This window comes from Amborella trichopoda, chromosome 3, assembly GCF_054954075.1.
Source record: "Amborella trichopoda isolate Santa Cruz 75 chromosome 3, AtrichopodaSantaCruz75HAP2 v2.0, whole genome shotgun sequence".
NCBI classification, from domain to species: Eukaryota; Viridiplantae; Streptophyta; class Magnoliopsida; order Amborellales; family Amborellaceae; genus Amborella; species Amborella trichopoda.
The window spans coordinates 6,083,132-6,097,240 of record NC_142338.1 but is presented as its reverse complement, the minus strand read 5'-3'; the positions used below and the strand labels follow the sequence as shown (position 1 = coordinate 6,097,240).

Below are 14,109 nucleotides of genomic sequence, written 5' to 3'. Positions count from 1 at the left end.
TAGTTTTAAATTTTCAAAAACAAAACTACAATTTTTTATGAGTAATGATCATATAGGACCCTCCCCCAGCCATGTGTATAGGATCCCAAAGGATCACCATTAAAGTTGGCATGGATCTCTAGAAAAGTTATCACATGGGTGTAGAACTTGACTTTTTATATAGATCCGTGCCAAATTTAATGGTGATCTTTTGGGGTCTTACACATATGGGTGGGGAAGGGTCCTATAATATAATTTCTCATTTTTAATTTCCAAATAGTTTTAAAATTTCAGAATTTTCCGGATTAGAAGTTTGTTTGGCTTCACAGTGCCCTAGAAACAAGACATTGTGGTAGTAGGATAAGAGATTTGTAAGCGTTGATGGAAGGAGAATTAAATGACATATTTTAAGAAAAGGAGATTAAGACGTAACGAAAAACGAGAGAAAGAATTTTAAGCATGCAATTGTTTGCTGGAATATAAACGTTCTTTGAAAAAAAAAAAGTTATTCTGTCTTGGGAAGCAGAATGTTATCTTCTTGGAAGTTTAAAGTTCTGAATACTGTATTTGATAACTTACTGGAATGTTAAAGAAGTATTGGGTACCTGTGTTTGATAACAAATATATATTAACAATATCATCATAATCATTTTAGCCTTTTTCACAATTAATTGAGGTCGGCTATATGAAATCTAGTTCTCCAATCTGCTTTATTAAATATCATATTCTCAATTAGGCCATAAGTCCCCATATATTTTCGGACTATTTCTAACCACGTCCTTTTGGGCCTACCCTTTGCCAATTTCAATCATTCCACTTGAACTCACTCGCACATCCTAATAGGTGTTGTACTTGGTCGGCGCCACACATAACCATCTCACCTAAGTCTACTCTATCTCGTTTTACCATCTATTGATGCTACACCTATATTGTATTGCTACTCATCCATCTCAACATCATCATTTATGCTGCACTCATTTTATGGATATATTGTTTTTTGTCCGCTCAACATTCCGCCCCATAGAGCAAAGCTGGTCTCACCGCTGTCCTATAGAACTTGGCCTTCAGCCTCATTGATATGCGACAATTGAATAAAATTCCAGTTGCATATCTCCAATTCGTCCACCCAGCTCTAATTATGTATGCGACATCTTCCTCAATCTCTCTATTTACCTAGATAATCGACCGAATATATTGAAAGTGTGGTATTTCTTGTACTTCATAGCTATCAATCTTAACTACTTCATCGTATCTACTCCTATTACTACTAAACATGTACTCTATATACTCTGTCTTAGTTTGATTAATTTTAAAACCTTATGGATTCTATAATATCCCTCCAAATATATATTAACAATATAAATAATATAATTTATATTATATATAATTTATTGATAATGTATATTTGTATTATATATAAAATATAATATAAAATATTACTATATATATATTTTTATTTTAATATAAATATATTTATATATTATATATTATATATTTATATTATAATAAATATATAATATAATATAATATATAATATATTATTTATACAAATATTATTTATATGTTTTATATTAAATATTATGGAAATATGGTTTAGGGAAATTATCATAAATATACCTTAATTGTCGCCTAATTGAAAAAAAAACCAACAACTTTCGTAAACCTCGTCCACACGTTTTTTTTCTCAATTTTAACATTTTTTGGACAAAATAACGTTATGGTAGTCATATTACTATAATGACTATCGTAATGACCAGCCCAGGCTAAACATTACGATACTTTAAAGACCGTAATGCTCATATTTCCAGTAGTCAAATGTGATTTAGTAAGCATTATGGTCTTTAAAGTACCATAACGTTTAGCCTGCACTTAAAGTACCGTAATGCTTGACCAGGTCATTACGGTAATACGATGATTGTGAAGGCTATTTTGATAAAAAATGTTAAAATTGAGAAAAATGGTGTGGACGAGGTTTATGAAAGTTTAGGATTTTGCTTCAATTAGATAAAAATTAAGGTATATTTATTTATAATTTTCCTATAATTTATATATTTAAAATATTATTTAATATATAAATAAAATATTTTATAATATATATTATGTTATAAATAATTAATAGTAAATCGTGATCACCATGAACATAAAACAAAAATAAATTCTAAAGTATTAAGTTCTTACCCCGCCCCCCCCCCCCCCCAAAAGGAACTTAAACTCTCGTGTTTTAAAAGTAAAGGAGAAGGTCCCCCCCCCCCCCCCCCCCCCCAAAAGGAACTTAAACTCTCGTGTTTTAAAAGTAAAGGAGAAGGTTTGTAGAAAGATGAAATTCTATTTTACTATAGTAGTTCCTGTGCAGCCAAACTATTACAGTGATAAGAGTGTTTTCTTTCTGAAAGTTTTATTTTAGGCAAACAAATACACCCTTAGAGACTGTCTCTCGCAAATTTCTAACACCATTGCTCGACTCGTTTTTTCCCTTGCCTTCTCTAAACCATTGTGCGATTTGAGGTTTTTCCCTTGCCTTCTCTAAACCATTGTGCGATTTGAGGGTGGCAGTGGACCAAACCCAACCTGGGACCCGTCGGGAACTCCCAACACGAGTCTGGGTATGGGTGCAATATTTAGACCCGACCGGTCGGGCTTGGGTCCAAAACTTGGACTCTAACACTATTCAATTATGGGTCCGGGTTTGATTGAACCCAATCCATACCTGTAAACTATTGGAGATAAAACACTTAAAGGCTTATTCGTATGTGTGTTAAGGATAATATTATAGTGAGAACTCATAGTCATCTTTATCTATTAAACGATAAATTAGACGACTTGAAATCTAATGGTAGATGATTGTGACCTTGTTGCCAATAATACGAGTATATGATGATAAACAAAAGGGCAAAAACAAAAAAGAACCTACTAGTGAGGGTGGCAATGGAACGACCAGACTTGGGACCCGACGGGATAAACTCGAGACCTGACGACTATGAGTATGGGTCCAATTTTTGGACCCAACAGGTTAGGACCGAGACCAAAACTTGAACCCAAATACTATTTGGGTCTACGTCCGAGTCCAGCCGAACCAGACCCGTCGCCACCTCTATATGTGATGTCCTAGTGGGAGCAAAATTTGCCCTCACTCCATTGCATAGAAATGAACTTAGGATTCATGATGATTTTCTTATTCTACATTTCATGGTGAATTTTCATATTAAGATTAGGCATTTAGAAAAAAGCACAAATAAGAAATTTGTACAAGGCCTAACGCCGCCTGGTTGTAAAATATAGCCACGGCGGGTAAAAAAACATCAAATTGACCATCTCAACCGCAATATTAGATTTGAAAAAATGGATTTCAAGTTATTTTCTATCACATAATTTAGATTGTCTATTTTCTTTAAATTTAAAAATTGGGGTACAAATAGATTTCTTGGCCCAGTTTCACACATCAAATCTACATTTGTCGTGGATTTTGACGTACAACTTTGAGCTAAGTTTTACTTCAAAATAGTATAGAATTTTAGTACCTTCCAAAATTTGGGGTCAGCGTACTAAAGATGGCAAGGGCTGGGTGGTCATGAAAAACTAGTGCCTAGGCTATAAAGATGGCAAGGGCTGGGTGGTCATGAAAAACTAGTGCCTAGGCTACAAAATGGGACTTTAGGGGCCATTTCTGGGCCAAGGTTACGACAAGGCCGGTCCAGCCTTCCTTGTTTTCCCCTTATTTTATTGATTTTTCTGTAGGTAATTGGCTCGACCCGGACAGGGCCGGCTGTATAGGCACTGTGACCGGGCCAGGCCCAGGTCCGGCCAGGCAAATGCGCAGCCCTTTGCCAACACCCTAGGCTGCGCATGTTTGTTGGAATGAGCAAATGTACATTTGCTCCCGCGCGAGCATATAAACTTTTCAGGAATAATAAAACCCAGATTCTCGTTGTCCGATATATCGGCGCTACCGTCTTCCATTCTTAAAACCTTAACCCTTGCAGAGGGAGAGGTTTATATGGGGGCGGGAACCGATGTCAAGCTCCATTGCTGTCAGGGCGCCATAACAGACAAGTTGCTATACAAGACCCACACCTGCAAAACCCTAACACCCTAGAAACCCTAAAATCAGCGTATTATTTTCGGTTGCTTCTGTTTAGGGTTATGCAACGATGGCTTCTCGTGACAACTCTGAGGTCTCTCTCTTTAAACCTCAAAAGTTTCTCAAATCAAAGAAACCAATTATTTTCAACACAAAATATTAACCTATGGTTTAGTTATTTTCTGGTGGCTTCGAATTCTTGGGTGTTAGATGGTTTTCCTACCAAATTTATAGTGCAGGTGGTTCCTTTCTGGTTGTAACTTCGGGTTTTTGGCTGTTTTCTGATTAGAAATTCATCTTGCAGGTGGTTACATCGAGTGTGGATGCAGTTGTGTTCAATTTATTCACAGAGGAGGAAATTAAGAAGATTAGTGTAGTAAGAGTTACGAGCCCTGTGTCTGTACATATGGGGTACCCGGTTCCTGGGGGCTTGTATGACCTTGCAATGGGACCAAGCAGAGCACCCCGTGCAAACGAACCACTATTAAGGTAAGCATGGCAATTTGCATTTTATATGGAGTTATAGATGAGGTGCTTTCTATTTTTAATTATTCTAATGTGTCAATTGAGGGGTTTGGCTAGTTACCAGGGACGTTTCAAAAGAAAAAGGGAGTCTTGAAATCAGTGAACCTCGTGCATTCTCAGTGATTCACTCGTTGTAAACTAATTTGATTTATCCATTGTAATTTGGATGGTGCTGTGAATTTTTCGCCAGGGATTTGTAAAGGAGGTCTAACAAATAGTAAACAAAGATTGATTGCTTAACATATTTTCGATGGTACATGAGGGTTTGAGTAAATTTTGTGATATTTTGATTTAAATGATATCAAAATTAACTTGAGAAATCTCAATTGCAGGGTATTGAGTGTATTTGGGGGCTCTCTTAGCTCAGTGCTCATGTCAGATATTTTATGGCTTCTTTGGTGCCTATTGACTACTGATGGATGATTAAGACATTCTCCTTGATGTTAGGGAAAGCTTCAAGCTTCCAACATAGAACATATTCCCCATAAAAACAAAACTAAGTAATTATTACTTGAACAAAACAATGAAAGAGATACTTTGATGTACAATGGGGGAATGCCCTGCAGATTGAAGCTAGACCATGATCCTTGTGGTCTTTCTTGAATAGTGAATCTCATTTGAAGGGTAGTGTTGTGGAGAAGTCAACTTAAAAATTCATCCATGAAACTGTTCAGAGTTTTTGAACGAAGTTTCCAGTTCTTATGCATTTATGCTGCTCATTTCCAGTTTTCATATTTAATCTTGAGTATGACTTTTTATTGAGAGAAGTGAATGTTAATTTATCCGTTTGTTTGAGGAAGCTGCTAGATTGAGAAGTTACAAAACGAAGTCTTTGAGATTTGCTTATTGAAAACAAACATCTCTGTGAACCTTAAGGGGACAATGAGAATTGTCCCAATCCCATCAATTGATCTCAATTACTAGAGGCTATTGGCCGATTAACATTTTGGAGCACTACCTTTCACAACTATATGGAAGAGCTTCTCCTGATCTCTAGATACAAGAAACTTGTCTGTTTTCATCATGACTGGATATGTGGTTCCATGCTAAGATAGAACCCTCAGAAAGTGTTTAACATGATTTATTGCTCATTAACCTCAAAGCTGTTCTCCATTCTGAACCCAAACTGTAATGCCAACCCACTGGTTCCATATTATCTGATTCCTGCCCAGTTCAAAGTGCAAACCTCAGCCATCTTGATGCTACCAGTCAAGCAGTTCATCTCCTGCATCTCCTAAGGGCCTTGGAGATCAAGCATAATTTAACTATGGGTATGTTGATGACCTTTATTTATTGGGAGTCCATCACTCTCCCACCCTTAAACCAATATCCTTGTTCCTCCTTTATGGGCAAGCGTTCCTCACTCGATATAGTAATATGCTCTTCACCTCATCCTTCATTTTGATTTATCTAACTTTTTGAAGATGGGTAATTGGTTTGAATGGAATTTCCATTTAGAACAAGATTAGGATTCTTAATGGCTGCAATATTTCCCCAAAAGAGTTGAGCTGCAATATTCTCCATCATGTACCTGTTAGGCATCTTGATCTATTGCTACAAGTTTAACATTTGCTATTTGTGCCCTCTTTCAGCAACCCATCTTGGATTTGTATTACTAGAATCTTAATGGTTCTTTTATTTTATAGTCAGTACCAATGGTCCTTATTATTTTCTTTCACAAGAAAATACCTCCTCGAAGTGCTTCATTCCCCACAAGATTGATACTATTTGCTACGTAGGATTCCCAGAGTGTGAATCCAATTTTTTTTCTCTTTTTTTTTTATTAAGAACCGGGCAATTCTACTTGCAATGCCAAATTACATTGCGGAAGCAAAGAACAGAAATTATTGCAATCTCACGGATCTTAACTCTTACTGCCTTAGAGGAATTTTTTTTTTTATTCATATACTGAATGCAACTACAAATAGAATTCTAAGTTAAGAACAATAAATTGAGAATTAAAACTGAATTAAAGAAGAAAAGTTGGGAAGACTTATCTGAACTTTGCCTAGAGTCACACCCATATGACTTCGCACAATCCACACCTGATTATCAGACCGATGTTGCATATGACTTCACCTTGCTTGAGTCCTCCAAATCTTGGAAGCACCTATGGCAATTCCCTCTCACAAAACTAGGGTTGAGAGCTGAAGAAACGGGTTTCTTTTCAAATCTTAAAAAATGAAACCACTGCAGAAAATTGTGTTTGGCGGGCCTCCTCTCAGGCTAAGCCTGGGTGGTGTGCGATCTTCTTGTGGCCCTACCTTATTAGGTGGGGCGTCACCTATCTCAAGAAGAGGCTAGATAGAGAGAGAGAGGTCTCTGTAATAACAAATTGTGGGAATTAAGGGGTTTCCCCCCTTTATATAGGGCCTCATGGCCTACGGTATGCCAACTTCTAATGGAACTCAAATTTGACCAAGGAGTTCTAGGTTCTTCTGTGAGTTGAAGAGAGAATTCAATTTGAGCCATCCATTTCTCGGATCAGCCATCGTGATCAAGCAGGAATCCTAAAACCATTATCCCGTAGATCCTTAACACATGCACTTCTACTTAGACTATAATTATATAGTCCCACAAAATTAGGACTCTTTCTCACATAGAAATATTTTTAATTTTGAAATTCAAATTCAGAGTAGAAGGTCTAATTCCAACGGATTTTCAAGATCAAATATTCTCATAATCAACTAAATCTAATATTAAAGACTTTCTTTGAGTTTTTAGACCTTAGAATGGAACAAAATACAATGGGGTGTCCCTATCACTAGGGTACATGTGGACCTAGTGGGGCTCACATCCCCCCCCCCTCCAACCCCTTGCGGGGTACCAATGTGTTGAGCTCCCTTGGCCCTCTTGTGGGTCCCACAATGCCCCTCACAATTTTGGAAATCTTAGAAATACCCTTTTAGGGGTTTTTTTTGTATGAAATAAATTTATTAAAATTCTGAAAATTATTTAAAAATCACATAATTATAAATAATGTTGAAGAATAGTAATTTTGATATGCCAAAATTCTAAAACACAAATAATACGAAACCAAAAGTGGATTGGTACCCATGGGCCAAGAATAAGTGACATCCTGGGGCACTCTACCTGTGCTAGAATTCTTGATCCACGACCATCTTCTCAAACCAGGCTAATAGAACCCATGACCTATAGTTAGTCGCATGGACTCATTATTGTTTCATCATAGGTGACCAATAAATGATGGAACCACAAACCTAGTGTGTGGATAACATGCCCCCCCCCCCCCCACCCCCCCACGTCCCCGACACACACACACACGCACACAGCCAAGAGCAAGTCATATTCATAAGGATGCACACACGTTCATAGCACTATTGACGGCTAGGACGTACAAAAAAGACCGTACTTTCGATATCTTGGGTCAATAATCCAGGAAAATGGAGAGATCGATGAAGATGTCGGACACAAAATTAGAGATGGGTGGGCGAAGTGGAGATGTGGAACTGGAATTTTATGTGATCACGTCATACCAATGAGACTGAAGGCCATGTCCTATAGGACAGCGGTGAGACCAGTTTTGCTTTATGGGGTGGAATGTTGAGCGGACAAAAAACAATATACCCATAGAATGAGTGTAGCAGAGATGAGGATGTTGAGATGGATGAGTGGCAAGAGATGAAGGGATAGAATTCGCATTGAATCTATTCGAGAGAATTTAGGCGTGGCACCAATAGACGATAAAATGATGGAAAGTAGACTTTGATGGGCTGGCCATGTGTGGCATTGGCCAAGTACAACACCTGTTAGGAGGTGCGAATTAGTTCAAGTGGAAGGACTGAAAAGGGCAAGGGGTAGGCCCAAAAGGACGTGGTTGGAAGTAGTTCGAAAAGATATGGGGACTTATGGTCTCACTGAGGATATGGCCTTTAGTAGAGCAGAATGGAGAATCAGGATTCATGTAGCCGACCTCAGTTAATTGGGAAAAGGCTAAAATGATGATGATGATGACACGTTCATATCACTATAGTTCAAGGAGAACACTCTCTTATACACATGCAAATTGTTCTCTTTCTTTGGGGCTGCTTCCCATAATGCAATTATCATGTGTATATGTCTTGCAGTGGCTGTCGAGGATTTGGCCCTTGCCCTCACAGGCCCACAACCACACGCATGATTCCTGGTGGCCTCCTGGCTCTCATTATTATCCCTGGACATCTGTCCCTCCTAAACAATGGATGAGCCATTAAAACCCTCAATGGTAGTGCCTAAGCCTAGGGGTAAGGGTTTTGGACAATGACCTTGGGCCATAGACCACTAACCTCAATGTAGTCAACGAACACTCCCATTAGAGTGTGAATATCCACTCTAAGACATCTAGTATTATATGCTCTCAAGGCCTTAAAAGGCCACAGACCCCAAAAGCCTCCACTACAAACCACTTCCACTTTTTCCCTCCTCCCACAGAATTTTCACCACATATACTGGTTTGCATGGTTGGGAGATCTCGTTGTTGTATAATATGCAACATCAAGATCTTGCCATCACTTAGCACATCTATTAGTAAACCTGAGGAACCTTGGAACTCTAGCCCTTAATCATCTGGAATTCAGCTTGAACTCCCTGAAAAAATCTGTGCATGTATATTTCAACCTTGAAAATCCTTCTGCGAGGCATTTAACTTCCATAGGCAAGTACTTTGTATATACCTTTAAATCTAGAGAAGCGTTAGTACTTTGTATGCACCTTAAATATAGAGAAGCGTTCATTGGACTAGGAATGGGCTTGAAGCACATGGCACAAATATATGCACCAGCTTAAAGGCTTGTAAAAATATTGAAAATGCTTAATTACTCATTTAAGTACGAGTTGAATTTAGGAAAAGAGCTCGGGCTTAATTGGTTAGCGCTTGACGATTTGCAACACTACGTCCTAGGCTCAATTCCTACCAAGGGTAGGGGCCCTCTCTCCACTGACTCACCCAAACAAAAAAGTACGAGTTGAATTTCTATTTTGATACTCCTCCGATAGATAGGATTCTTAGTTTTGTATATAGAAATCCAAAATCTCACTTTTAGAGAGGATGTTAATGTATGTGCTGTATGAAGGATTACAGAGTAACCCTAGGAAGGATCCAGTTGTATCATTTCCAGATCTAAGATATGCGAGGTTTTGTCACATCTTCTTTTTTTGAGAAATGTTGACTTTTGTATTGCTATTGAGGGATAGATTACAATTTAGGTTTTGATCCAAGAGTACCCTCTAGATGGGACTCATGGTAAAAAAATAGGTCAACAAACCTTGTACAAAAAATTGGGCCTATAAGAATGCCCCCTTACAAAGTTTTTTTTTAAGGAAAGGTTAACTTGTATTAATATTGTAAGAGATTACAAATTTAGAGTTCCGAAGTCACCCACAGTAGGGGACTCGGTAAAAAATCGCAAGAACAGATTTGTACAGTGGCCTATTACAATGCCTAGTTACTTGGTTTTACAGCGTAGTTTAAAGGAACAAGAAAGAGGGCTAATAGAGTCGCCCTTGCACAAGGATTTACAAAAAGCTTTAAAAAAAACTCCTGTGCAAAAAATGGACTACAAAGTTTACAAGGAAGTTGCGAAACAAGGCTTGTAAGAGTGCCTGTACACAGTAAAGCTTACAAAAAGACCACGAATAGCAAAAGCAAGTATTAAGTACAAGAGGTTCAGGTTCAGGTTGAGTTCCACTGGTCCAGCGCAAAAAAGAATGTGGACCCGGCTTGAGTGACCTGTCTCTGCATTCTAGCTCCCTCTTTCGCCAAACGGTCTGTGGTATCGTTGGACATCCTCCAAGTATGCTGCCATAAGACGTCCGTAGCTTTGCAGATGTGATGAATCTCGTCAAAATCTGGAGTCAGGTGCCATGGGGGATCGGTTGTTCTGCTAGCCCAAGAGATGACATTTTTTGAGTCTCCTTCTACTATAAGATGTGAGCCCCAAGAGGGATTAAGTTTTCTCAATGCTAAAACGAGGGCTAAGGCCTCTGCTTGATGAGAGTCCTTGAGACCAAGGTATTCGAAAATTGCTAGGAGAATATTGCCTTCATGGTCTCGAAAGATCCGTCCTGCGCTTGCTGGACCCGGGTTCCCTAGGGAACACCCATCAAAGTTTAACTTGATACTACCTTGTGGTGGTGGTACCCAGTTGTTAGGCCTTGTTACCCCCTGTGGTTGGTGATGGAGAATATTCTTCCATTGAGATAGGAAGAGAGTCCCTGGGATTCCCGTGAAAAACTTGTGGTTGGAGGCCTAGAAGGTCATCAGAGAGATAACTGTATGCAGCAGTGCCGGGGTTTGAAGTTTTGAGCCTTGGAAGATTCTTGAACTTCTTTCCAGCCAAACTATCCAAATAGTTGCAGCTATAGTCGCCTTCCACAAGATTTTTCCGCCCTTAGGCCAACTTGAGTCAAGATTGTAGGATAGGAGGGCCTTTATCGAGGGCGGGGTAACCCACTTTATGCCAAATAGTTGCAGCACACTGCCCCATAGGTCAAAGGAGAAGTCACAAAGTAGGAATAAGTGAGGGTTTGTTTCCTCCGCACATTCACACAGAGCACACCTATTGGGGATGGGGACCCCTCTCTTTTGTAGTTGGTCAACTGTGAGGGCCTTTTGAGCAAAAGCGAGCCACTTGAAGGTCTGTACTTTTGGTGGAGCAATAGTGGACCAAACTCTGGAATAAGAATCATGGGGTAGTGGGTAAGATGGTAAGGCTTTTGTAGAAAGAAGCAACAGAGAACTTACCCGAGGGTGCTAGTGTCCAAACAATATCATCACTTCCTTGGGACAGGATAAATAGGGAATGAAGGGTAGTCAAAAGCGGCTGGAAGTTCGTGGTTTCCTCATCGGTTAGGTTCCTTCGAAAAGAAGGTTTCCAAAGTCTACGACCTCCTGAGAGGCTTAATTCCTGAGCAATAGAGGAATCTTGGTTTCTGGCAAGAGAGAATAGATTTGGAAATGCCTCTCGCAGGGGGGAAGGTCCTAACCAAAGGTCTTGCCAAAATTTCACTTTCAAACCTTCCCTTGGATGGAACCTAATGTACCTCTTGAGAGTAGCCAGGACTGTTGAGAAGGACTTCCAAGCTCTTGAAGCATTATAGACTTGAGTTCTTTCTGGCAGCCAGGTATCCACAGGTACTTTATATTTATGCCTCAGAACCTGTGCCCAAAGAGCATTTGGCTGAGTGGCTAGGTTTTGTCACATCTTCTTTTTGATGCTTTATAATGCTGTGTGGGTCATATATGCATTCTAGAATTCATCTTACAAGCTTTTCCATGTGTTTCATGCCATGATGATTCTCTGAATAGGTGTTGTTGATACATGCAACAATACCTCAGATGATATCTTCTTTGTGATAAATGACTTAATTAGTTATTGGGCATATGATTCTATCAAAGTCTATCTATTTGATTTCTGTATGCTTAGCATAAATATGAATGTTTTCATCTTGTCATATTTATATAATTTCATAAGCTTCAACTGTATGTATTGGCTGGGCACTATAGGTTGGCACTTGCAAGGTTTATGAAATTTTAGTGATTTTTAAGAGTTCATCATCATTCCTTTTTAAAATTTGCCTTTTGAAAATCTTGGCGTAATTTTCTTCGCATTGTCGTTGTGCTACAGGTGTACAACATGTGGTGAGACTTTTTACAATTGCACAGGCCATTGTGGGCATATTGAGCTTGCTAGACCAGTTTACAACCCTGTGCTAATGAATACTCTGCTAAAGCTTGTGAGGCGTGTTTGCTTCTATTGCCATCATTTCTTGCTGGATAGACGAAGAGTATCTTCCTTATCTTCTCCTCTATTAACTCAATGAAAACAGTTTGGAGTTCCTTAAATTTGTTTTTTTCTGTAAGCAGACAAGTGGTTTGGTTCTATGTTTCCTTCACGAAAGGAATCTTTGCTTCTCCATCATGTGATAATGTCCTTCAGTATATGATTATCTGCATTTTTGTGTATTAGGTCCAAATGTTTGCTTCTAAACTGGAGCTTATTGTGAAAGGTGACATTGCTGTTGTTGATGATGGTGAGATTAAGGCCTTGACTGGTGATGCGACCTCTGAGGAAAGCTTTGAGTCAAGTACTGTGACTCGAAAAACAGTGGAAGCATCCAATTTAAACCAATGTGAATGGACGTCACTTCAATATCATAAAGCCATGACTGTTCTAAATAAAATGATCTCAGAGAAGACGAGTAAAATATGTGATATGTGCGGTACTAAAAATGCACAGATTAGCAGCCTTAGTGTGAATCGGTTGTATCAGGTATATCTTATTGGCATATACCCTTCTAGTTGAATCCATGTTTTCTGTATGTATAGCATCTTTTATTCATCTTGCATGCTGAAGACTACAAGTCATCTTTTACGAGTTTTGCTTCTGTGTGAGCTATCTCCCTGGATTTTAAGATGAAAACGTTATATTGCTTATATGATTTGATCCTTTGTTTTTTTTTTTAATTTTTTGGGTAACTAATCATTTGTTCTTCATTATGGGATTTGTTTTTTCTAAAAAAGATAAGTAGCTATGCTGTGTTCTTTTTGGTTAAGTAAAGCCTTGTGTAGCTTGTGCTATATATATATATTATGAAATTGTGTCATGAATTTTACCAGCTAATTGAAATTGTTTTTTCTATTGTTTGATGTAGTATGTGCAATGGCATAGTCTGGGATTCTGATTTTACTTCTCCATTGTTTTGGAAGCACATTGCATCCTAAAATAACAGATGCTTAAAGCACTGACATGATTGAGAACACTGAGGTTGGTTATTGTACAAAAAATTGAAAAAGGAATTATTTGTGACATGCATTTAGTTTGTGGTGTGATGTGTGACAGATTTGTGTAAGAAGAAGGGAAAGAAAATAAATAAACTAAAAATAAAAAAAATGAAGTGCTGGGATTTACCATCTCTGAGGGTCTGCAGGGGATTCCAATCTCAAAAAGATCTTTTCACAAGACGGAAAATCAATTATTATTCTCTTCTCTTTGTTTCCTTGTTCAATAGTTATATATTTATAGAAGAGAACCCTAAAACATAACTTGCTCCTTAAGAAATCCTAATCAATATTAACTTCTGACCTATAAAAAATATTTAATTCAAACATCTTTTAAAAAGTAAATGTCCAACTCTACCCCTAATTTCTGTACAACTAAAATACAACTAGAAAAGACATAAGTGTCGTAGCTTAAATAACTAGAAGGCCATAAAATCTAATCCTAATTTTAGTATCTCAAAAAATTGGAAGAGAAAATTATAAACTTATGACATCATTCTCCTAGGGTTGGGAGAGGCTCGACTTTGAGCTTGTTGTGTTCATCGCATTCTTCAAAGTCCACTAGAATAGTTGGTGATGAAATCCCACCACTTTCCTGTATACGATCTTCGTCAATTAACGATTTTATCAAATACTCAATGTACAAATTGAAGTGGGACTTTGAGTTGTCAAACAAAATTTTGATTTCTCTTTCGAGCTCTTCATGAAACTTGGGAAGATTGTTCCTTAGGTCGTGGTTCATGTCTTA

General features: G+C 38.2%; 1 protein-coding gene across 4 annotated transcripts in view; it reads left to right on the top strand.

The window, feature by feature from the left end:
- Window positions 1-4,001: 4,001 nt before the first annotated feature.
- The window catches only part of NRPA1 (nuclear RNA polymerase A1), a 75,990-nt gene continuing 65,882 nt past the window's right edge, over window positions 4,002-14,109 (top strand). For 3 of the 4 annotated variants that reach the window (XR_016052851.1, XR_016052852.1, XM_020670661.2), the window contains exons 1-4: window positions 4,002-4,151; window positions 4,362-4,546; window positions 12,208-12,367; window positions 12,550-12,852. Coding sequence is in view for 2 of the 4 variants with exons in the window: in XM_020670661.2 (XP_020526320.1) it covers window positions 4,128-4,151; window positions 4,362-4,546; window positions 12,208-12,367; window positions 12,550-12,852 (672 nt within the window). In the remaining 2 variants the exon portion in view is untranslated. Of the gene's footprint in view, window positions 4,152-4,361; window positions 4,547-12,207; window positions 12,439-12,549; window positions 12,853-14,109 lie in introns of all 4 variants that reach the window. The other variant, XM_088863077.1, reaches the window with a different exon arrangement.